The 25,166-nt window shown below is 36.5% G+C and overlaps 1 protein-coding gene across 1 annotated transcript in view; it reads right to left on the reverse strand.

Annotated features, from left to right (window-relative positions):
• Positions 1–7,110: 7,110 nt before the first annotated feature.
• Positions 7,111–25,166, reverse strand: part of EPYC (epiphycan) — a 51,596-nt gene continuing 33,540 nt past the window's right edge. Inside the window, exons 3-7 of the mRNA XM_006870718.1 lie at positions 22,266–22,440; positions 15,746–15,904; positions 14,537–14,739; positions 10,339–10,434; positions 7,111–7,281 (exon numbers count right to left, since the gene is read on the reverse strand). Coding sequence (XP_006870780.1) covers positions 7,111–7,281; positions 10,339–10,434; positions 14,537–14,739; positions 15,746–15,904; positions 22,266–22,440 — 804 coding nt within the window. The remainder of the gene's footprint in view (positions 7,282–10,338; positions 10,435–14,536; positions 14,740–15,745; positions 15,905–22,265; positions 22,441–25,166) is intronic.

Here is a 25,166-nt window from a genome sequence, read left to right on the forward strand (position 1 = left end):
GATTTATAGATTGTGTTGGGTGGAACTTCAAATACAGTTCCCCAATATTCCTGTCCACTAGGTTCTTTAACTAGACAGGAGTCCTGGTGTGGTGCCATAGGATAAGCATGGAACAGCTAACCACAGGGTTGGCAGTTCAAACTTACTAGCTGCTTCTTGGAAACTTTATACAAGGTTGCTATGAATTGGAACTGACTTGATGGCACTTAATAACAAGACATTGCATTTGTTATTGTTGTTGTTAAATGTCATCAAGTCAGTTCCAACACATGGAGACCCTGTATAGGATTTATGAGGCTTCAAAATCTTTGCAGATACAGAAAGCCTATTTATTTATTTATTTATTTTCACAGAGCAGCTGCTAGGTTCGAACTGAAGACCAAGTTGTTGCCAGTCCATTGCAGATTGTATGGAGTGCTCCCAGATACTATATAGTTACTGTGAAATATTTTGCAGCTATAATTACAGTTTCAATTCAGGTGAGCTTAAAATAGGAAGATTATCCAGATGGCATGCTATCAAGTAAGTGTTATAACAGAAAATGACAGTACAAGAGGAAGTTAGAGGGATTAGAAGGTGAAGAAGTTTGGGGCACACCTTGTTGGCTTTTAAAAGGAAGGCCCCAGCAAGAATGTATGCACCCTCCAAACAACTAGAGTACTCCCTGGCTGACATCCAAGAAATGAGAACCTCATTTGTAAAATAAAACCAGACTGAATTCTGCCCAATGGAATGAGGTTGTTATTAGTTGCGGTAACTCAGTTCTAACATTCAGTGACCCCATGCATACCAGAATGAACTACTACCCCATTTGCACCATCCTTACAATTGTTGTTATGTTTGAGCTTTGCTGCTGCTACTGTGTCAATCCATTTCACTGGTGGTCTTCCTCTTTTTCACTGTCAACTTTCTTCAGGGACTGGTCCCACCTGATAACTTGTGTGAAGCATGAAAGACAGTCTCACCATCTTGGTTTCTAAGAAGCACTCTGGCTGTAGTTCTTCCAACACAGATTTGTTTGTCTTTCTGGAAGTCCATGGTAATGTCAATATTCTTCTCCAACAACCTAACTTAAAGGGATCAATTATTTGACAGTTTTCCTTATTCATTGTTCAACTTTCACATGAATATGAGACTATTGAAAATACCCTGGCTTGGGACAGGCACACCTTAGTCCTCAAACAAATATCTTTGTTCATGAACACTTTAAAGAGGTTTATGCAGCAAGATGTGCCTAATACAATATATTGTTTGGTTTCTTGACTGCTGCTTCCATGAGTGTTGACTCTGAATGAAGTCAGAAGTGAATTCTTTATTATATGATTCAAATAAGAGCCTATTCAGTTTTCTTAAGTCATCAAATACTGCTATTATAAAAATATCTTTAACAAACAAAAATATATGCTAATAACAGTATTGGAAGCTAGATGTCTGAATTCAGGGAAACAACTCTAAGGGAAATCTATCTCTCTGCTGGCTCTGGGGGAAGGTCCCTGTCATTCATCTTTTCCTGGGTATAGGAGTCTCTCAGTGCAGGGCCCACAGGTCTAAAGGGCATGCTGTGCTCCAGCTCTTCTGTCTTGGTGGCAATTTTGACGTTTCTGTCTTTTTATATCTTGTAAGATAGAAGGTGATGTAGACCACTTCCCTAAAAAACCTCCTCTGACACAGGATCAGGGCTGTAATGGGTGTTACATCCCATGCTGATCCCCTTGTAATTGATTGGCTTATGACATTAGATCACATCATGGGAGAAAGTTACATCATTACAACTTCCAAACCACTGATGATCAGGGGCCAAAATATTTCGGTACATATTTTGGGTGACGCAGTTCAATCCATGACACCAGCCAACAGTTTTAATTTCAGTTGTATGAAATCCTAAATAGAGAACCCAGATAATCCAAGTGGAAATTTATATAGAAATTGAGATAGTAAATGGGTGTTTGTTTGTTTGTTTTTTCCTGTTTCTTTTGTGTTTTAAGTCATTCATTTTGTGGTAATCAGGAAGTAATGGAAAACTATGTGGAGATACAATTATTAAATGAAATTCTATTTTTAGTTAGGTTCACAATAATGGAGGTATGAGGGGAGTATATTTTAAGAGACAGACCAAAATCATTTTCAATCAGTTTTTAAATGTCCCAGTTTGTGGCAGTTCATAGAAATTTTATTTTAAGCTTTTAAGTTATGGGGTATCCATTGTTGTTGTTGTTGTTAAGAGCCGTTGAGTCGGTTCCGACCCATAGCGACCCTGTACAGGGTTTCCGAGGCTGTAAATCTTTACATTAGTAAGATCTATTGGTATTTTAGGAGTCCTGGTGTGGTGCTGTGAGTTAATGTGCCAAACTGCAAAGCCATTTGAACTGGAAGTTTGGCAGTTCAAGCTCAACAGCTGTTCCTCAGAAAACCCTATGCATGTCGCTATGGGTCAGAACTGACTCAATGGCACTTAACAACAAGAACAACTGGTATTTTGGAGTCCTAAGGTGGCACTGTGGAATAAGCTCTGGAGTGTTAACTCCAAGGTCAGTGGTTCAAATCCATCAGTTACTCCTCAGAACTCCTATACAGGTACATAATTAGTGGGAACTGACTCGATGGCACTTAACAACAGCAACAAAAACAACATGGATGTTTTGTTTTTGGAAATTGAAACAAGGAAATGCTTGTGAGTCTAAAGCAAAGACATTAAAATAGTTGCTACATCACAAAACTTAAGGTTTGGGTTGCTTGTGGTGGTGTGCCATGGAGTCAGTTCTGACTCACTGCAATCCTGTATAGGGTTACTGAGGCTGTCAATCTTTGCAGGAGCAGAAAGCCTTATCTTTCTCCCATGGAATGGCTGGTAGTTTTGAACTGCTGACTTTCAGGTTAGCAGCCTGACTCGTAATGACTATGCTACCTGAGATCCTGAGGTGTTAGCTATTATGTCTAAAAATGACAATATGTGGAGAATTCTGCTGAGCCATGAGGAAAAAAAGCAGAAAATTGGATCATGACACATCAGCTCTTTTACCTCTTCATTTCTTCCATTTTAGCATATCTACTCTAGAGAACAAGCTGAATATAAAATTTCAAAAGGCAACTAGAGAAGACAGTCCAGTATTATAACAAAATGTGTAAAACATGGAGTTTGAAAACCAAAAGAGAAGAACATGTTCAGCATTTCTCAATCTGAGGGAACTGAAGGAAAAACTCAAGCTTCAACTTGCAATACTGAAAGATTCTAAGGAGCTCTGGTAGCGTAGTGATTACAAATCAGGCTGCTAACCTCAAGGTCTGCGGTTTGAAACTACCAGCTGTTCTGCAGGAGAAAGATGAAGCCTTCTGTTCCCATAAAGATTTGAAGCCTCAGAAACCCTGTGCAGGGTCACTGTGAGTTGGAACCGACTCCATAGTACTTAACAACAACAATATGGGCAAAATATTGAATGATTCAGAAATCACCAAAAGAAGATGGAAGGAATGCACAGAGTCACTATTCCAGAAAGAAATGATCAATGTTCAACCATATCAGGAGGTAGGTAGTATATGGTGAAGAACCAATGATGCTGAAAGAAGTTCAATGTGCGTTGAAGACATTGGCAAAGAACAAGGCTCCTGGAATTGAGGGAATACAAATTGAAATCTTTCAAGAAACTGGTGCTGAATGGAAAGAACATCAAGAAATCTCTTTAAGTAGAACAAGCAGGGTTGAGAACAGTGACTATCTTCTATGTTTAAAAAGGCATACGTACATGTACAAATACATACATAATGGTCATATGTATATGGTTACAGCACATACACATATATATTTATATAAAAAAGTAAATTAATTATGTTCATAGATTTGTTTCTTGTACAAAACTTCATGGGGATATAGCAGAAATCATCAATCTAGGCAGTGAAACTTGGGCTCTGGATCTGGAAGAAAGCTTACCTTGCATTGTTTTCCATTTTTAACCACGTGCCTATGTTATGATGATACATTTTAAAAAAGAGTTGATTCTCCCAGAAGATATTCCCTAGTTTCCTCCATATTTTAACTAATATATCATCTTCTATATTTTCTGTCTTAATATTTTCTCCATACAGACTCAGAGATTAATAAAATGATGAGTCAATTTAATAAATATCTAAAACCCATGGACAGACCTTTAAGGTGAGGAAATAGCTTTCAAAAACTTAAGTTTATCATGAGTCCAATCCAGAACATTCTGAGGTGGTACTTTATAGCCAGAAAAGACAAGGAGACCAGCCTGGAACAGCTAGAGCGATAGAAGATACACCTTCAAAGAAAGATCATCAGGAAAAGCCCAGAACAAAAATGGCAGTATGATTGGCTAATACAAGAATAAGCCAAATTGTTTGCCGGGAAGCCATCAAGGCAAGCAATCAAGTTCCTTCAGGATAAACCCCCCCTCTAAGACTGAAACTCTAAGGGAACACATAAGCAGGCATGTAAGCTTGTTGGCAACCACATTGGTCTACTGGTTAGTGGAATAGGGGGAAAGACAGCAATGAAGAAATGGTCTCAGTTCAACCATATTCCATAGACTTCTGTTGACATGGAGATGAGAGAGAGAAGAGGAGGGGCTTGTTGATCCAAAGTGTGGTAAGACCTGGGGACACCTGAGCCATAGACAAAGACATAGCCACAGAGGCCTTAGAGTGAAGCATCCAGCAGATATGAAGTGAGGGAAGACTCACAAAAACACACAAACTTGCAGATAGTACCCATTTGACATAGCCTCAATGGCGTTATAATCAGAACTCGATGAGAGGACAATAAAAACAAAACAAAACAAAACAAAAAAACAGACAATTTTTGATAAAGTAAATGAGGATAAATTGCTTCAATTTGATGAACTTGACCTATATTCATGGAGGTAGTAGCTCCAAAGGCCAACAGAGAGGGAAGGAGTCTTCACATCAAATATTAATGCTATCCCCTCTGTACTCAGGGTAGATAGGGACATACAACTTAGACACTGGCTACCTAAAATGAGGGGGCGATAAAGGCACAAAGTGACTTACTTACAAGGTTTCAGGAGAGAGTTTAGTTTAAGAGTGTGTGGGGAAAGATAGACTCCCCACTGAATAGTTTTCATCTTTGTCTAGATGGGTCTGATTAAAAGAGATGGAAATAAGATTCTTATGATTCAATAGTGAGTAATTGTTATCATGACAATTTGCGACTGTCACAATTGTAAAATTAGAAGTTTTGTAACAAAACGGGGGAGTAGTTAATCTTACGGCCCAGAAACAAAGGACCCTAAGACCATCAAGGGAGAAGAGCACAAGTGGAATAGAGGCAGATATGGGGACATAGAGAGAGGGAACAGCTGAGAAGTCTAGATTCGTGGAAAGAGAGGGACTGAGAGTTGGCAGCCAGGAGGCAGACTTGCAGAATAAGCCCTTTGGTGGTTTAAACTATTGTACATGCCCAAGTGTTTTTTTTTTTTTTAAAGAGCTAAAATGAGTAGAGATAAATACTGTTAATGGATGGTACATGGAGGAAATTATAATCATTGTAATAAAACAAAGTATATGATTTGTGGAATGTAAAACTGATGATCTGCCATGTAAACAATTCACAATAAAAACTTATAAAACAAGAAATAAATAAACTGAAGTTTATACATATTGCCTGTTGTTGTTGTCATTGTTTCCCATCAAGTTGGTACCGACTCAGAGCAACCCTATGCTCAACAGAAGGAACCACCACCCAGTCCTGGGCCAACCTCACTACTGTTGTCACACTTGAGCGTATTGATGCTGCCATTTTGTCAATCTATCTCACTGGGGACCTTCCTCTTTTTCTCTGACCCTCCACCTTATCAAACATGATATCCTTCTCCAGAGACTGGTCCCTCCTGACAATATGTCTAAAGTGTGAGAAACAAAGTTTAGCCATCTTGGCCTCCAAGGAGCACTCTGGCTACACTTCTTCCAACATAGACCTATTTGTTCTTTTTGTAGCCCATGGTACTTTTCAATTCTCCTCCAACACCATAACTCAAATATATCAATTCTTCTACTGTCTTTCTTTTTCACTGTCCAGCCTTCACATCCATATGAGGTTATTGAAAATACCATGGCTTGGGTCAGGCACATCTTAGTCCTCAAGGTGATATCTTTGCTCTTCAACACTTTGAAAAGGTCTTGTGCAGTACATTTATCTAATGTGATACATTCTCTGATTTCTTGACTGCTGCTTCTATGAGTGTTGATGGTTGAGCCAAAAACAAAACAAAACAACAACAACAAAAAACAAAAAACAAAAACAAATCTTTGAGAGCTTCAATCTTTTCTCCGTTGATAAGAATTTTGTTTACTGGTCCAGTGGTGAGGATTTTTGTTTTCTTAACATTGAGATGAAATCCATACCAAAGGCTATGGTCTCTGATCTTCATCAGTAAATTTTTAAGTCCTCTTCACTTTTAACAAACAAAGTTGTATTATCTGCTATCATAAATTGTTAATAAGTCTTCCTCCAATCCTGATGCCACGTTTTTCTTCATATAAACCAGCTTCTCAGATTATTTGTTCAGCATATAGGTTGAATAAGTAAGGCTAAAGAATACAACCCTGTCACACACCTTTCTGATTATTTACACATTGTTATCATAATGAATATTTTCCCAACAATGCCATCGTAATTTTCAAATATTTTTATTCTTTTCTTCATACTCTTTAGTTAATTAAGGAAAAAAGAAAGCATTCTTTGGTGAAAAAAAAAAAAAAAGCAGAATAGAAAAGTTTAATTAAAAACAGCTACATTTTGGGAAAATATATAAAGTGTTAATTATCTCTAATATATTTAGTTTAAATTGTAAGGATAAAGATGTTTAGAACATGCAAATTAATTTCTTAATATGTGGTTTCTTAATCATACAAATGCAATTGGTTTTGCCATTTCTTTTTACATTTTGTAGGTATATTCCTTACTGAACTCTTAGATTACTAAATTGGCAACATACCTTAAAAATTTTAGTTATATTTTATGTAAACATAACATCTTCCAGAACACAATTAGAAAGTATCATGATGAGTTTTATTTTAAAGGAGCAATGTGGATTGTTTTGTTAAAGTAGACAAAATCATTTTAACCATTATTTGAAATTAGACGAGACTCCCTATTGGCAAACGAGGTAGACACATGTATGCTTGAGGAGTTTTGCTGAGATTGATAGGGTTCCCATCCAATCGAATGTCCTCTAATGCCTTGCGAATATAAGTCAAATTTTTAATATTGCAGAAGGTATCTTCATGCATTTCCAGTATGTTGTTGTTCTAAAAAAAAGTTGAAGATAAAGTATAAGATATGATATAATATATCTGTAATGGTGACTAATTATACAATCCATTTTGCTTAACACCCATGTTTATTATTTGTACCTTCTTGTATTCAAATATATATACATATATGTCGTTGTTGTTAAATGCCACCAGGAGAGTCTCTGTGTGTGTGTGTATATATATATATATATATATACACACAGAGAGACTTCTGGCTTCTGGTGTGGCACTGTGGGTTAATGTATTGGACTACAAGGTCAGTTTGAACTGCAAGTTCAGTGGTTCAAACTCACCAGCCGCTCCTCAGAAACCCTATACAGGGTCGCTATGAGTCAGAACCAACTCAATGGCACTTAACAACAAAAACAACACACACATATCTCTCTATCTCTCTCAATATATATATATAAAACATATATATGTAAAACATATATATAACACAAACTCAAATCTATAACCTAATCTTCCACCTTAACAAGCTAGAGAGTAAACTATATCCAAAGCAAACAAAAGAAAGGAAATAATAAAGATTAGGATTGTCCTGATACTTGCATTCTTAATCACTTCCTCATTTCACCTCCCTTCATTTCTGACATATTACCTGCCCCCACCTGCAGTTCCTTCAAATTATCTATCTATCTATCTATCTATCTATCTATCTATCTATCTATCTATCTATCTATCTAGATGTGTATGTGTGTAAGTGGTAAACCATTACACTACAAGGGAAAGAGTATTACAATTATTGTTTCAATTTAAAATCATCTAGTTTGGATAAATACTAACTTAATTTCAATAAAGTACAACATTTTTACTCTTGCATACTTCCTTTACTTTCTCCCAGCTTTGTACGATTGATGTTTTTACTTGCTATTGAGTAGGTTCCAATTCATAGTGACCCTGTAAAATATTTTTTAAGAGGCTGCTGGGTTTGAACCACCGACCTTGTGGTTAGCAGTCCAGTGTTTATCTTACAGTGTCATTTCAGGACTATTATTGCCACATAATCGTATAATTTTATTTTTCAGTCTGTCAATTCTGGTTTTTGATGATTTATTTATACAATTGTCTTCTACAACAGAACACAGCCAAGAACATCTGCAGTGGTGTCAGAGATTATAAAATTTGCAAAATAGGGGTATAGAATTCATCTACTGTATTCTATTCCCAGTTCTGGCTAAAAGTGGGAAGAGGAACTGGAATTCAAGTAAGATACAAGAAAGATATTAGTGAGATTGAAGAATAATATTGATTTATTGTCTATTTGCTTTCTCATTCCTTTTGATAGTAAATAGATGCATGCAGTTTAGAATAATTGAGTATCACATTTAAGTGATCATCGTGAATCAAGACCTGAACAACTCACTTAATAAACTTTATATTATTTAATCTTCTCAACCCTCCTAAGAAGTAGGCTATCCCTTTGTTACAGATGAAAAATCAAGATGCAGAGAGGTTTTGAAATGTGTCTAATCATTAAATCACTTGGAACAGTTAGTTAAGCCCAAGAAATCTGTTTCTACTAGCACTTTCATTCTTAATTGCTTATGTTATTTGTATACAGATCTTGAAAAACACTTTTCAAATGAATCAGGGAAGGGGTTTTTTTTTTTTTTTTTAGAAACTAATATGACCATTTAAAATATGCAAATTGATAGAAACATGTTTTCTTCATCTTCCCAGATAGCAGTAATGAAATTTAATTCAACATTGGAACACCTGTTGAAAAGTTTCTTTGAGAATTCTCTTGGAAAACCTCTCTCCAGTCATGCACGAGGTCCACATAAGCATGGAAAGCCACATATACATGGAAATTGGGCCTCCTGAACAGCATGACTGAGAGAGAACCCTCCAGAAACAAACAGAACGAGGACTAGGAAGTACAGAGACATTAAGGGAAATAAATGTATACATTAAAACTCACAGAAGAGACATCTATCCAAGACTCAGGAGTCCTGGTATGGTGCTGTAAGATAAACACTGGACCACAAGGTTAGTTTGAACAATGGTTTGTATTCTACCAGCTCCTTTGAAACCTCATATAGGCACCACCTCAACAACACTTAACAACAACAACTCCAATACTCACATATAAATATACATGATAAAATGGCAAAGGGGTTAGAAAAATAAGTATTAATAAGATGAATAAACAAGAAGAAGAGGCACACATAATGGGCTCCACCGAGGAAAACAGGAACCAGAGAACTGCTCTGATACAGCAGCATTACTTTTAATGGTTTTTATATGTTTTTGCTAAACAAATTTAATATTCACCTCTGACACTGTCTGTTTTGTTGTTTTCAGTGTATAATGGGTATCTTCTCTATAGATTTATACCACAGAACAGATGAAATCATTGCAAAAAGTTCATGATAGTTGTAGGCCAATAAATATGAAAGAATAGTAATTTATATTTATCACTTTTAACAATGAAAAAATATTTATTTCAATTGAACATAATTTTAAATCACTTTGATAGAACCACTTTGTTTAGACACTCATGTGTCATAAAGATATTTGACTATGTGTTTTTAATTATAACTTTGAAAATAAAATATAGTTTACTGAGAATTAAATAACCCAAAATTTCAGGCATGTTGCTTTAGAAAAAAATACATTTTCTTAGTCCAGATAGGAATGCCCTAGCATTTCAAACCTAAAATGACATCATCATATCTTTCTCTGAAAGCTAGAAATCAAAATAGACATTACTTTTTCCCTTTTTTCTTCCATTTCTATTCTTCACAAATGTCTTCAACAGATGGATTTTTGTGTTTTTTCAAAATCATTGTACTATTATTTGGCAAACAAAACAAAACAAAAAAAAAAAAAACACCCTGAAAATAAAGGTTGTAAGAAATTTATCCAGGTGAGTAGAGTCATTAGTATAAAGATAGCTTGTTCTTAAATTGAGATAGAGAATTGATCAGAGAAAAAAGAAAAAAAATGTCATGGTGTGTCAAAATGCTGTCACAAATGTCTGTGTCCTGGACTTCTTCCTGTTTGGTTTTGATTACCCTGGAGTATGTCTTACTGGCAATAGCTTACCTGGAGATGAAGCGCCCGTAGATTTTCTGGAAGAGGCAGAGGGATGTGGTCCAAGTTGTTATCAGTAAGGTAGAGATGATGGAGATCGTACATATCCTATAAATGTTCCAAACATAGAGACTTAATCAAATTTGGTGATGCCCCAGTTGTACTTTCCCTTGGTACATATGCAACTATCTGTAAAATAGTAAGTATCCAGTCTGGTCTTATTTTGTAAACCTGAGTCAGAGAAATGCTCTCCTCACTTACTAGACAATTCAAATGAGTTTTAGAATACCTGATAACTAACAAACATTTCTTCTTAAAGATGAAAATTGTTTCTTAGTCCCTAAGATAAACATTTATTTCTCCACCTGAACTTTTCAATTTAAGCAAGATAGCTATTTCCTGTGGAAGACAGTTTAGGATAGGATGTTGAGGACTTTCATGAGGAATTTCTGTAATTATCTTCCGTTTTATACGCATGACATGAGAACTGATAGAACTATCAGGGACTATTTTATCCTCGTTTTTGTTAGAATTTTCTAGGATAAAAACTGGATTGCTAAGTACAGGGTCTGTAGTTCAAATCCATCAGCCGCTCCTTGAAAAACCTTGCTATGAGTTGGGACCAACTCAAGGACACTTAAAAACAACAATAGAATTTGTAGAGGAAATTTATAGCCAGGTTTGTTAGTAATGTATTTAAAAGCAGATACTATAGCTCAATTTTCTCACATGAAGGCCTTGATGGATAAAGAGTCTTAAATTCTGAGCTGAGATAAGGAAAAGAATGTATAACTTGTGGCTTTCACATAAAACAGAACAACAACAACAACACTGTCATTGAGTCGATTCTGACTCATAGGGACTCTGTGTAGGGTTTCCCAGGCTTTAAATCTTGAAGAGAGCAGAAAGTCTCATCTGTCTCCTGCAGAGCAGTTGGTGGGTTTGAGGTACCAGTCCTATGGTTAGCAGCCCAATACTTACCCTATAAAGCTAACAGGACTCATTCTGGTCTCAACATATATCAGAAAAACAGTAAAAACAAGTCAGTGTTTCTGATGGTCATAACAGTGTACAAGCTTAGAGACCCTATCTGTGAATGAATGAATGAATGGACAAGGAAACACAGTGTGGCCTTTAAGCAATTCAGAAGACACCAGGGAGTCAGCAATGAAGCTCTTTTTCTTTGATCTGATCTTCACAAAAAACAAAACCCTGAGATACTATAGTGATTTGAGAGCATGGTTCTGGAATAACTCCTGGGGTTAAAATGTTGTCTTTATCATTGACTGATGTGAGGCACTAAGCAAGTGAGTTAATTTCTCTGTGTCTCAATTTTTTTCATATGCAAACCAGCGATAATAATAATGTCAATCATTAGGGGTGAGTGTAAGAATTAAAGAGTTTTAATTGTAAAGTGCTTCAGTTAATGTCCGGCACATTGAGAAAGTGTTGTATGTGGTTGCCAATATTATATGCTAGACTTTTCTAGTCATGATGCACACAAATATGAACAAGGTACAGTGTCTGGTGTCCATCTTCCAAACAAATCCAGAATTATGATAACATATGAGTCCTGATTTGGTGCTGTAGGATAAGTAAGTACTTGACTACAAGGTTGGTTTGAAGCACAAGGTCGGCAGTTCAAATTCACCAGCTGCTTCTTGGAAACTCTTTAAAGGGTTGCTGTGGGTCAGAACCCATTCTACAGCACTTAACAACAACAACAACATGCAGGCATACCTCCTTTTATTGTGCTTCACTTTATTGATCTTTGTAGACACTGTGTTTTACCAACAAGGTTTGTGGCAACGCTGTGTCCACCAAGTTCATCAGTGCCATTTTTCTAATAGCATGTGCTCATTTCATGTCTCTGTGACACATTTAGGTAATTCTCACAATATTTCAAACTTTTTCATAATGCTGTTGTATACTTAATAGATTATATTACAGGCATATTTAGGAGATATTGCTTGCTTGATTACAGCCTACTATAATCAAGCAAGTCACACACATTTTTTGGTTTCCTCATGCATGTAATGGACTCCCAGTACGGTGCTATGGGTTAATGTGCTGGATTGCAAAGTTGATTTTAACCCCAAGGTCAGTGGTTCAAGCTCACCAACCACTCCTCAGAAACCCCATACAGGATCCCTATGGGTCAGAACCTACTCAACGGTACTTCACAGCTAATACCCACTAGTTCACTCGACAGCACAACAATGCATATAAAAATTATGTTTACATTCTACTATAGTTTACTATTATTGTTAAGTACAATTGAGTCAATTCTGACTCATAATGACCCTGTATGAGGCTTCCAAGGAGCAGCTGGTGGGTTTGAACTGCTGAGCTTGTTGTTAGCAGTCCAGTGCTTATCCCAGAGTGCCACCCCAGGAGCCCCTGTAGTCTCCTAAGGTACAATGTTACTATCGTTGTTAGGTATGCAGAGTCAGTTCTGACTCATAGAGACCCTATACACAACAGAAGGGAGCACCGTTTGGTGCTATGCCATCCTCACAATTGATGGTATATTTCAGCCCATTGCTGCTACAATTGTGCCAGTCCATCTTGTTGGGGGTCATCCTCTTTCTCGCTGTCCTCCACTGTTCTGAGCATGATGTCCTTCTCTAGGGACTGGTCCCTCCTGATCATATGTCCACAATATGAGGGGTGAAGTCTCCCTATTATTGTTTCTAATGAGCATTCTGGCTCTACTACTTCCAAGACAGATTTGTTTGTTCTGAAAGCCTAAGATACTTTCAATATTCTTCACCAACATCATCATCTTAATGCATCAAAGTGTGCAATAGCATTATGAAAAAGTTAGAAATAGTGTGAGAATTGCTGAAATAGGATACAGAGACACAAAGTGAGCATATGTTGTTAGAAAATTGTAACCAACAGACTTTCTGGATGCAGCATTGCCCCTAACCTTCCATTCATAAAAATAGCCCGATATCTGTGAAGTGCAATAAAGTAACTTGCAATAAATTGAGATATGCCTGTATAGTGTAAACGTAAGTGTTATATGCACTGGGAAACCAAAATAATATTTGTGACTCAGCTTATTATATGATATTCACTTGATTGCAGTGGTGTGGAATTGAATCCACAATATCTCGGAGCTATGCATATAAAATGTCTTAATTTGTCATAAATGATAGCTTTGATGGTAATGGAAGGCAATGCAAGAATGAAAGCCGTGTGATGTGTGCTTGCTACCTTGATGTCATGTTCATTTCCACCCTAATCAGGGCTGCTATGAGTTGGAACCGACTCGATAGCATTTAACAACCACCACTACAAACTAACTTGTAAGGAAAGATCAATGATTAATATTAAGGATTTTGTTTCTCAGCTGTGGAATGATTTGGGCTCTAACCTATAATTTGCTGTATATCATTGCTATTCTTGAATTTTCTTTCTTTACCTTTCTACCCATGCCAGATTAGGATGGGTGACTTTCAGGGAAATAATGTGCAGTCCCTTCAAATAGTATTTTTAAACTATCTTTTCGATGTGTACTTACAGGAGTAGCTTGAATGGAATAAAAGTGAGTTAGAATGCCTGTTAGTAACTGTCCTCAAACCCTATTCTGTTGTTTCAGCCCAGTCAGTCTATGTCCAGACTTGCTTCTTCCACTTAGAAAATAAAATCCATAACATTAACAGTCCAGTTTCCTTATGAGTTACTTTGTTGTAGTGGGGATTTTTAAGTGCTGGTGACTCCATTCTGACTTATAGTGACCCGGATTAGGGTTCCAAACAGTGGTTAACAGTCAGCAGTTAGCAGTCCAGTGCTTATCCTACATGCCACACCAGGACAAGTTAGTTTAGGAGCCTTCTAATCCTCAAGACACTATCCACAACAAGCAAAAGTGACATATTCTTTTAACCACAGAAAGTACTTTTCATAAACAGAATTCTTAGTAAAAATGAATTCTCTGATTGAAACCATCTCCAAGTGCTTCTTACAGATGGGTGCTCCAGATAGCTACCACATCTTATTCCACTGATTTCTGTTCTTGGGATCTGACTGCCTTCAGAACTTACTGCAATGCAGTATTTCTTTAGAAGCATAATAAAAAGGGTCACATGATTTACATTAGAAGTTAAAAGTCGCTCCAATGTGAATTGCAGAAATAGAAGGCTGTTCACTGACATAAAATGGGAAGAGCTGAAAATCTTTCATATTCATCTTAAAAACTTACTTTAAATGCTTCTTGCTTTATCCCTTTTCTTCCAAGTCTATTGTTGCTAATATCAATAAATGTCAGAGTACTTGGCAATTCTGGGAGCTGTCTTATTTTGTTGTCACGCAGAACAAGCTCTTCAAGTTGAGGCAGCTTTCTGAAAGCATCTTCATCAATCTCAGATATTAAATTTGATGTAAGATCAATCCTTTTTAAGTCATCTACAAGGAAACAATGAAGGGAATAGTTAAATATGCTTGACTATTATTCGATCACATGAAAATAAATATCAAATAAAATTGCTCTTATAAAAGCAAGACTAAATATAAATTTAATGAATGTTGACAGTTAATGAAATAATCACATTAACTATTAAAAGACCATTGTTTCCTCCAGATAGTATTCATATTTATGCAATTATAAGACAGTATAACTCTAGCAAAGAAATTGACAAAAATAGCTGGAATTTCCCCACATTCTTCATACACTGAATTTGGACAATTTAAAACGTTTTTCTCAGTGATGATAGATTACTATATTTTTGAATATTCAGTTACATTGTTAGTAAATGCTGTCAAGTCCGTTTTGACACATAGCGACCCTGCATAGGGTTTCTGAGGCTGAAAATCTTTACGGGAGCAGAATACCTCATCTTTCTGACACAGACTGGCTGATAGTTTTGAACTGCTGACCTTGAGGTTAGCAGCCCTACTCGTAACTACTACATATTATTAAAAAAAAAAAAAAAAATCTTCAAATGAATAAAATGCACTACAAAGAATAAAAAATGTACCAAAATTATTTTGTTAAGGTGGCAAAAAGTGTAATTAGATTTTAGACTTGCATTAATAACTGTAAAACAATTAGACTTTCTTGAACAAATGGGAGTTTGCCAAACAAAGTCAAATTTTTTTAACTAAATCACTGATGTTTGTACTATATTCACTCTTATTGTCATAACATGATAATATGATTTAGCCACATAAAAAGATTCTACTTTGTTTTAAAAATAGCCAAATTGAAATGAATAATAATTGTATATGTTATTTCATAATAACAATATTTATTGTGTCTTATCATTATTAAAGTAAATTTCTAGATAAGGGAAAAAAAGATTCATGAACCATATTTTGGCATTTATGTTTCATTCATAATACCAATATTTTATTCTGTAGAAATTTGATCAAACGGTAAAGAAGGAAATGATATTAATATTGTCGTCCATACTTAGGCTTGCAAAGTCATTTTTGTTGATCTTTTTAATTCTGTTAAAGCGTGAATAGAAATAAGCAGTGTTCTTGGGCAATGGAGGAATAGCATCAAGGTCATGATCATCACAGTATACGGTGGTACTTATACAAGTACACAGAAGGCAGGTAGGAAAGTCTGAAAGATAAAGGCAAAGATTCTACGTAAGCAATAAAAACAATTTATAAGAAATACTGTGGTTGGATAATGTTTGGTAAATAAGACTCTAACACAAATCATGTGGTAGATTTCCTACTTTCTGTAAATAGCATACTTAAGGCAAATATATTAATTAAAGCTTCTTCAGCAGTTAACGTACTCTTTGTAATGTTTAAAATTTTTATTTTAAATTACTAAATGGTATGGAGTTCTGGTGTGGCTCTGTAAGATAAGCACTGGACTGCTTACCACAAGATCAGAGGTTCAAACTCAGTAGTTCACTCAGCAACACTTAACAACAACAGCAATATGGCTATAGTAAGTATTGTTGCTAATTTTCCACTTACTAGAAAATCTATTTTCAAGATGTAAATATTAAAATTGTGGGTTTTATGAAGTGATAATAATGCACATAATACAAAACACCCAAATGGAATTAAACAATAATGGAATTTTCTCATAAACTTTTGAATCCCCCTCATATTTTATTAGGTCTTTGGTTTCATTTTTGAATACTCCACATAAAGCAAATCTGATTCATGAAAATGTAGTACAAAACTAACTTTGTTGTTTATTGTTATTTATTTGTTAACTACATTTGAGTCAGTTCTGACTTATGGTGACCCTGTAAGTGTTTCTGAGGCTATAAATGTTTGTAGGAGCAGAAAACTTCATTTTTCTGCCTTGGAGCAACTGATGGGCTCAAACTGCAAACCTTGTGGTTTGAAGTCCAGTGCTTAATTCACTCAGTTTTAGTTTATAATCTGATGTTTGGAGATGCTATCCAGGGTCTCTATAAGTCAGACTCACTCAATGGTACTAAAGAACAAACAGCATATGTGAGTGGTGTTAAATAATTGCACACATAAATTAAATGATGAGTGTAATAACCATCAAGAGAAATAAAGAAACATAAAATAAAGGCATTTCACCCAGCCTGGAAGCCGTGGAAAGGTTTTTTGATGAGGTGATAATTGAGCTGAGATTTGCAGGAAGGGAAAGAGTTAATTACAAAAACGGAAGGGGTACAGTATGCAAGATTCTTAAAGGGAGAGCTATAAAATATTGACAACTCACTTCTATCTACAGTCATTATAAATTAACATTTCTCATTTGTGAAAAGAATTTCAAAGTGAAATATTTGATTCTTCTGTATATTCAGAGTTTTACTAATAACAGCAATAATTGCTTAGAGTAATGGTTGTTGTTGTTACATGCCATTCAGTTGGTTCTGACCCATAGTGACCCTGTACAGGGTTTCTGAGGAGTGGTTGATGAGCTTGAACCACACAGACCTTAGTTTTCATTAATTCAAGCTAGTTGTAATTTAATTCCAATTTGTCACATTCTGTATGACTTTGGAATTTGATTTTAAAGAATGATGTAATGAATTAAAATATTTTTTTGAATTTTAATAGACAAACTACCTAATTTTGATGAATTTGAGACTTAAATTACAATTGAAATTTCTATCAATTGTAATTTACACAAAATTTAAACAAAATTAAAAATTAAATTAAATTAAAAAAAAATTTACACAAAAATTAAAATGAGAATTGAAGTTTTAACTTCATTATTCACCTCAACATTATTTTGTTGTTGTTGCTAAGTGCTGTGGAGTCGCTTTTGTCTTATAGTCATTCTGACTTATAGGGTTTTCAAGGAGCAGCTGTTAGGTTTGAACTGCCGACCTTCTGGTTTGCAGTCTAGTGCTGATCCAACAGTGCCACACCATGCAATCATGCAAAAGTCTTAACTTTTTCTATGTCATTTCAAAACTTACATTTTAAGCCATGATTTGGACTACAACTTTAAAAATAGATTTCGTTTAAAAGACTGAGCATTAGGCTTTCTTGTTGTTCCTGTCTTTGTTGTTGTTAGGTGTCCTTCAGTCAGTCCTGACTCATAGTGACCCTATGCACAGCAGAATGAAACACTCCCCAGTCCTGCACCATCCTCACCATCTTTGTTACACTTGAGCCTGTTTTTGCTGCCACTGTGCCAATCCATCTCATTGAGGATCTTCATCGTTTTTGCAGACCCTCCATTTTGCAGACCCTCCTTATAATATGCCCAAATTATGTGAGATGAAGTCTAGCAATCTTGGCTTCTAAGGAGCATTCTGATTGCACTTTTCCAACGCAGATTTGTTTGTTCTTCTGGTGGTCTATGGTACTTTCTCCAACACCATAACTCAAATGCATCAATTATTTTATGGTCTTCCTTATTCACTAACTTTCACATGCATATGAGACTATTGAAAATACAATGGCTTGGGTCTGGCACACTTTTATCCTCAAACTGACATTTTGGATCTTCAACATTTTAAAGAGGTTTTGTGCAGCAGATTTGTCTAATACAATACATCATTTGATTTCTTGATTGCTGCTTCCAGGAGTATTGATATTTGTTGTTGTTAATGGATTCCTATGCATAACGATCATGTACTGGGCTTCCAAGGCTGTAAATCTTTACAGGAGCAGAAAATCTCACCTCTTTCGTGGAACAGCTGGTAGTTTTGAACTGCTGAACTTAGGGTTCGCAGCTTGATTCGTAACTGTAGATCCAAGCAAAATGAAGTATTTGACAATCTTGTTTCCATTTATCATGATGATATTTATTGGTCCAATACTAAGGATTTTTGTTTTCTTTACTCTGAGGTGCAATCCATACTGAAGGCTGTGGTCTTTGATACTCATCAGTAAGTATTTTAAATCCTTTTCACTCTCAGCAAGTAAAGTTGTATCATCTGCATACCAAAGGTTGTTAATTTATCTTCCCCCTATCCTGATGCCACATTCTTTTAATATAATCCAGCTTCTTGGGTTATTTCCTTAGCATAGAGATTCAATAAATATAATGAAACAATATAAGCCTAGGGCACACTTTTCCTTATTTTAAGCCATTCAGTGTCCCCACCCTTGTTCTGTTTGAATGACTGCCTCTTGGTCTATGTACAGATTCTTCATGAGAACAAATTAAGTGCTTCAGAACATCCATTCTCTGAAATATTGTCTGTAGTTTGTCATGATCCACATAGTCAGAAGTCTTTTTGTAGTCAATAAAGTACATGTAAACATCTTTCTGGTATTCTCTGCTTTCAGCCACAATCTATCTAATGTTAGCAATGATAGCCCCTTGTTCCACTTCCTTATCTGAATTCTGAGTCAAGCTTGAACCTATTGTCATTCATGTCAGTGTAATGTTGTAGCCATTTTTTAAATTATCTTTTGCAAAATATTCAATATTCTGCTGCTGACAGTGTTCCCTTACTATTCATAAGACTTTTGGTGACTAGACATTCAGAAGTAGTCTAGCTCTCCTTTCACCTAGTCTGTCTTAGTCTGGAAGTTCAGCTGAAACCTGTCCACCATGGGTGACCCTGATAGTATTTAAATACCAATGGAAAAGCTTTCAGAATCACAGCAACACGTAAGCTGCATAGCACAACAAACTGAAAGATGAGTGATGGTGTTCCTGGCTAAGTTAAGTAAAGATAAAATAAGAATGCTAATGTCCAATCAGTAAATTCTTGAAGAATCTAAACTTCTTAAAAGTAAACAATATTCTTGGATATTTAATTCCCTTATTTTGGAGATTTTCAGCTGTGTAATTCCTTGCTCACCATTGTTTATGTCTATCTTCTTGTGTTGGTGGAGTATTTAGTACAGAGATGGAAGTATGTGGAAACAATATGATGCATTACCATTGCCTCAGGATTTAGAGGTCTCCCTTTGTATCCCAGGGTCACTATCTACCACCTCCATGATCTTGGACAAATTTTATAGGATGTCGCAGAATCAGTTTATTTATACAATAGAGGGAACAGTACGTAATACATTGTGGTGTTGGTATTAGTCAGGGTTGTTAGTAGTGGGGTTTGTGGTGTGTGCTGTGGAGTCAGTTTCAACTCACAGAAATCAAGTACAGGGTTTCCAGAGCAACTTGTGGGTTTCAACTGTGGATCAGTCTGTGATTATCCTACAGCACCATGCAAGGAGTCTTCAAAGAGCTGTTGTTGCTGTTGTTAAGTGACATGGCATTAGTTCCGACTCACAGTGACCCTGTACAGTGTTTCAAGGAGTCCTAGTATGGTTCTACAGGATTAGCACCGGACAGCAAGGCCAGTTTGAACTGTAAGGACAGTTGTTCACGCTCACCAGCCGCTCATTGGAAACCATACAGGGTCACTATAGCACAGTGGTTATGAGTTGAGCTGCTAATCTTACTGCCAGCATTTCAAAACTACCATCGGTTCAGAGGAGAAAGATGAGGCTTTCTGTTCCCGTAAAGATTACAGCCTCGGAATGCCAAAACAGGGCTGCTCTGCGTTGGAACTGTCTCCACCGTACACAGTCACCGTGACCACCACCATGAATTGAAACTAACTGGATGGCACTTAACAACAACAAAATAGGGTTTCCAAGATTGTAAATCTGTACAGAAGCAGAAGGTCTCATCTTTCTCCCATGTAGTCGCTGGTGGATTTGAATCACTGACTTTTCAATTAACAGCCTAAGGAGTCACTGTTGTTGTTTTGTGCCGTGGCATCGGTTCTTACTAATTTTCAGGCTATAAATCTTTACGGGAGCAGAAAGCCTCATCTTTCTCCCGAGGAACAGCTAATAGTTTCGAACTGCTGACCTTGCAGTTCACAGCCCGATTCATAACCACTACGCTACCAGAGCTCCTTAATAATGATAATGGTGGTGATGATGGTTGTGTGCCACTGACATGGTTCCTACTCACAGTGACCCTGTGTAGGGTTTCCAAGGCTGTACTGTACATCTTTATGGGAGCAGAAAGCCTCATCTTTCTCCCATGAAACGTCAGGTAGATTCAAACTGCTAACCTTGTGTCTAGCAGCCCAGCACATAATCCACTCCACTACCAGTGCTCCTCAATAACTATGCTGTATTATGAACCAGTTACTAACTCATTCATTTAATCCTCACAACTTCATGATGTAGGTTTTATTTATTATCTCATTTTCTAAAAGAGGCATAAGAAATATTAAATGTTCTTGCTCAAGATTGGACAGGCAGCAAGTAATAGAACAGAGATTGGCATGGATGATTTTGTTGCTTCAACAGACTTAGTCTGGCTCCTGTGCCTTTGCGGTTAGTTCAGAAAACCAAACCCAAACCCAATGCAGCCAAGTTAATTCTGCTAAAGAGTAGAAGTGAACTCTATAGTGTTTTCAGAATTGTAATCTTTACGCTGGTAGGTGTGTTTGAACTGCCACCATTCAATTAAGGGTGCTCTTAGCTTCCCTCTGTGTTATCTTGCTTTTCCCAAGGCCAGTTTGTTCTGTACAGACTGTTCTCATGATACCTGTAATCCACTGTTGCCTCTAAATTGATTTTCAGGTCTGACACCCTGTACTAGACATAAAGGACCCGGAGAACAGTTGCCATATTAAAAACTGTTTTGTATCTCAAGAACTTGAAGTCTGGAGAAACTCAATACTAACAAGACCTTTGCAGTGGGAATCCTACTCATTTCCCACCTCCCCTCATTGTACCTTTCTCCCTGTGTGCACAAACACATTCTGGTGTGAAAACATTGACAAATTCTAGAAAGAAATGCAGAAACTCATAGAATCACATCTAACACTTGCAATTCCTTCTCTTTATCTAAATCTAAAATGATTTAGATCCAGGTTCAAGCCATTTAAAATGGAACCCAGAGTTACCGAATGCCTTCCACTCTTTATCACTCTCAGCTGCTTCCTGGGATGGAGTGAGAAGACTATTTTCTAATAAGTACACAGGTGAGAATTAGAGGGAGCTGACTATCACACTGTGATCTCTGGCACCTTTCTACCCCTCTTGGAGCTACAGTTTGCTTGGTGATAATGAAGAGTTTTATCAGCTCCTCCACAGGGAGATTGTAGTAGTCAGATGATATAATGTTGTCAATGCTGAATATTATAGTCCACAGATAATAAATGTGCAATCAATGTAAAATATCAATATCCCTATCATCAGCATCACTTTTATCAACTTCATCATTGTTTGAGCTGCTTTGGCCTCATCTCAGAGGCATAGACTCTGTATTTCGAGGAACACATTCCATAGAAAGGTTTTGAATAAGCATGCCAGACAAATGCTTTCATCACAAATCTTTAGTTTCTTTGATAATTTGAATAAAACCAAAGCTAAATTTAAAAAATTTGAATAATACTTTTTTTAAAAAAATCATTGTGCACCCCCTGCTTCAAACTTTATTTCTTCCAGCTTTTCTTTGCACCATGCCAGTTCCCTGTGAAGTTGGAGGTTGGCAGTTTTGAGAGATGGACAGGTGGACTTAATTACAATTCAACTTTGATGTGTCTGACCTTCGTTGGTGTGGGGGCCCAAAACACTTGTGAATTCCGGCTCCTGTGGGGAAGAGCCATCGATCAACCTGGGGGTGGATTCCTCCTCCTCTTCTTCACTCTCCTCCTCCGTAGGCAGTGGTGGCAGGGTCAAGAGCTCCCTGTTTCCTGAAGGCATCACTGTCCCTATTTCAATCTGAAAAAGAAGCAGAGTTTCAATAGGCAGTTTTTTCATCACCAGGTTAAGTGACATAAATTTAAGATGTGTCTGTAAATACCACAAGAGGGCGATCCTGTTCTAAGAGCAACATTTTCTATGGCGGGCGTGCCAGGGAAGGCACATATGGTTCTAGTTGTTTTAATTATTTCTGTCTTTTCAAACCTTAGCAATCTTTTCCAATGCCTTTGTTTTTGTTTTATTTTTGTGTTCTTGCTCTTTTTAATCTCCTTATGTCTTTTCATGTCACATATTTGAAAAAATGCATTTATTGTTGGCTGAATACATAACATTACAAGAATGCATTATTATTGTGAAAGATTTAATTTACTACAAAAGTGTGAAAAGTAACAACAAAGTTCCCTTCCACAGCCAGCCTTAATTATTATCCTTAAGTATTATAATAACTGATAAGGTACACATGTTTATTTTCCAGTCCTCTTAGCCCTAGGTTTCTTAAATTCAATTGTTTCATTTCTTTCCATTAGGTTATATGTCCTCCTGTGGCAATTTATTGCAAAGTGTCATTTTTACTAACCTACAATATATTTTAAAATAACAGCTATGTGTTTTGATTATCATATGCCATTCCCCATATATCTTCAATAATATTTGAATCACAAACATTACCCTTAATATATTTGGGTATCTTAAATTAACTGTTTTGACAACTTAGACAATAGGAAGCATTTATAAGACTGGAAAAGTACTCAGTGATTGTTTTCTTTTGTTAGAAATCATAATACAGATTATACTTGATTAGCTTTCTTTTTGTATACTCTAAGTAATGAGTTGTGGCTTCTAAGAATACTGTTTGAATTCAGAATAACCCCTGACTCTGAACTACCTTCCCATGTCTCAATGTCTGTTCCTTTACTTGTTGTTGTTCCTAAGTGCTATCAATTTGGTTTGACCCATAGTGAACCTGTATAGGGTTTCCAAGGAGTGACGGGTGGGTTTGAACTAGAGATCCGTGGTTCAACCTGACTTTGCAGTCTAGTGTATTGTCCTACAGCGCCATACCAGGACTCCCATTGCTTTGCATTGCTTTGCATTGCTTAGTAAATGGCTATCTTGAGACAGGAAGTCTGTCAGGATCAACTGAGGTGGCCATATCCAGAATTCACCCTTTAGGGCCGAAGGACCTATGTCATGCTTCAAGTCCCAGGTGCTCCCTTGTTGTTAACTGCCGTTGATTTGGTTCTGACTCATACTGACTCATAGGGTTTCTGAGGCTGTAAATCTTAACAGGATAAGAAAGTCTCATCTTTCTCCTGCAGAATGGCTGGTAGATTCCAACTGCTGACCTTGAGGTTGGCATCCGAATCTGTAACTCAGTACACTACCAGGGTTCCCTTAACCATATCTACATGGTTTCTTCCTCCTCTCCACCTTCTAATTTACTTTTATTTACAGAGCAAAAGATGCCTTTGTTGTTGTTGTTAAGTGCTGTCAAGTTTGTTGGACTCATAGCAACTCTCTATAGGGTTTCCCAGGAGCAGATGGTGAGTTTGAATTATTGACCTGGAGGTTAAAGCCGATTTTGTGGTCCAGTGCTTGTCCTACAGTGCCACAACAGGACACCAATACCTAAACTATTTTATGCTTATTTATTATCAAAAAGATGTGAAAATCATTTCTTTCATATATAAAATGAGCAGATCATTAAGGAAAATATTTTCTGGATGTCTTCGATAATCATATATAAGAGGTACATTCATTTTTAATGATGTCTTTGACAAATTTGAATAACTTGCTTCACAAGTGAAATCAATCTCCCTAAGAAACACTACAATTTCTTTCGTGAGTTTATTTTTCCCCATTGTGGCTTCTTCTGTGTTACCAGAGAACTTGCACCTCTCTGTATCAACTATTCATACACTGTATTCCTTAGTTTCAACCATTCCTTGCCTTTCCAGACCGATTTGATGTTAACTCTCTCTGAGCTATGTTTATTACAGTGTTTCCTAGAGTATTTGTTGAAGTAATTAAAAAAAAATAATTGCTCATCCAAAACATATCTAACTCACAACTTTGTGCTTCATATGATTATAGATATTTCCCGAGGAGGGTGTACAAGTGTATAAATGTTTATTTAAAGCCATGAAATAAAACTAAAATCAGGTCATAAGTATTTGGTATGCTTGGAAGCCATATCTGAAGATATTAGAAAGGTTAGCCCAAAATCTCTGGTGAGAATAGTGGGCCCACTTGTTAAAATAGAGAAACAAATGGTTCCCATATGTGGGGTCAGAATGAGGTAGATGAAGAAGGAATGGATTTACAGTGTAACCAAAAGGAGGCTTCAGGAAGAGTGGAAATTGAGACAGATGTTTCATGGAATGCAAAGAGCTTAAAGGAGTAACACATTCCAGACACGTTGCCTTGAATCTTTAGCTCTGGAGAAAAAAATGTTTGCACGTACTTTTGAAAATATCATTATTTTTCCATTGATCCGATGTGAAGCTGTAAGAAGTCACTTATCATCCAATATAATGTGGAAAAACAGCTTTCTAGATGGTGATCAAGTGTTCCCTTGCTAATATAACGTGGATGCAGGACAACTTTTAAAATCAAGAAAAAGAATTCCCTTACCACTCAGCAAAATTGCAAAACTGTATTATTGAATGATGCAAAAAGCATCAAAAGAAGATGGAAGGAATACACAGAGTTACTGTACCGAAAGGAAATGGTTGATGTTCAAC

The sequence above is a fragment of the Chrysochloris asiatica genome, unplaced genomic scaffold (genome assembly GCF_000296735.1).
Source record: "Chrysochloris asiatica unplaced genomic scaffold, ChrAsi1.0 scaffold00149, whole genome shotgun sequence".
In the NCBI taxonomy this organism is placed as follows: Eukaryota; Metazoa; Chordata; class Mammalia; order Afrosoricida; family Chrysochloridae; genus Chrysochloris; species Chrysochloris asiatica.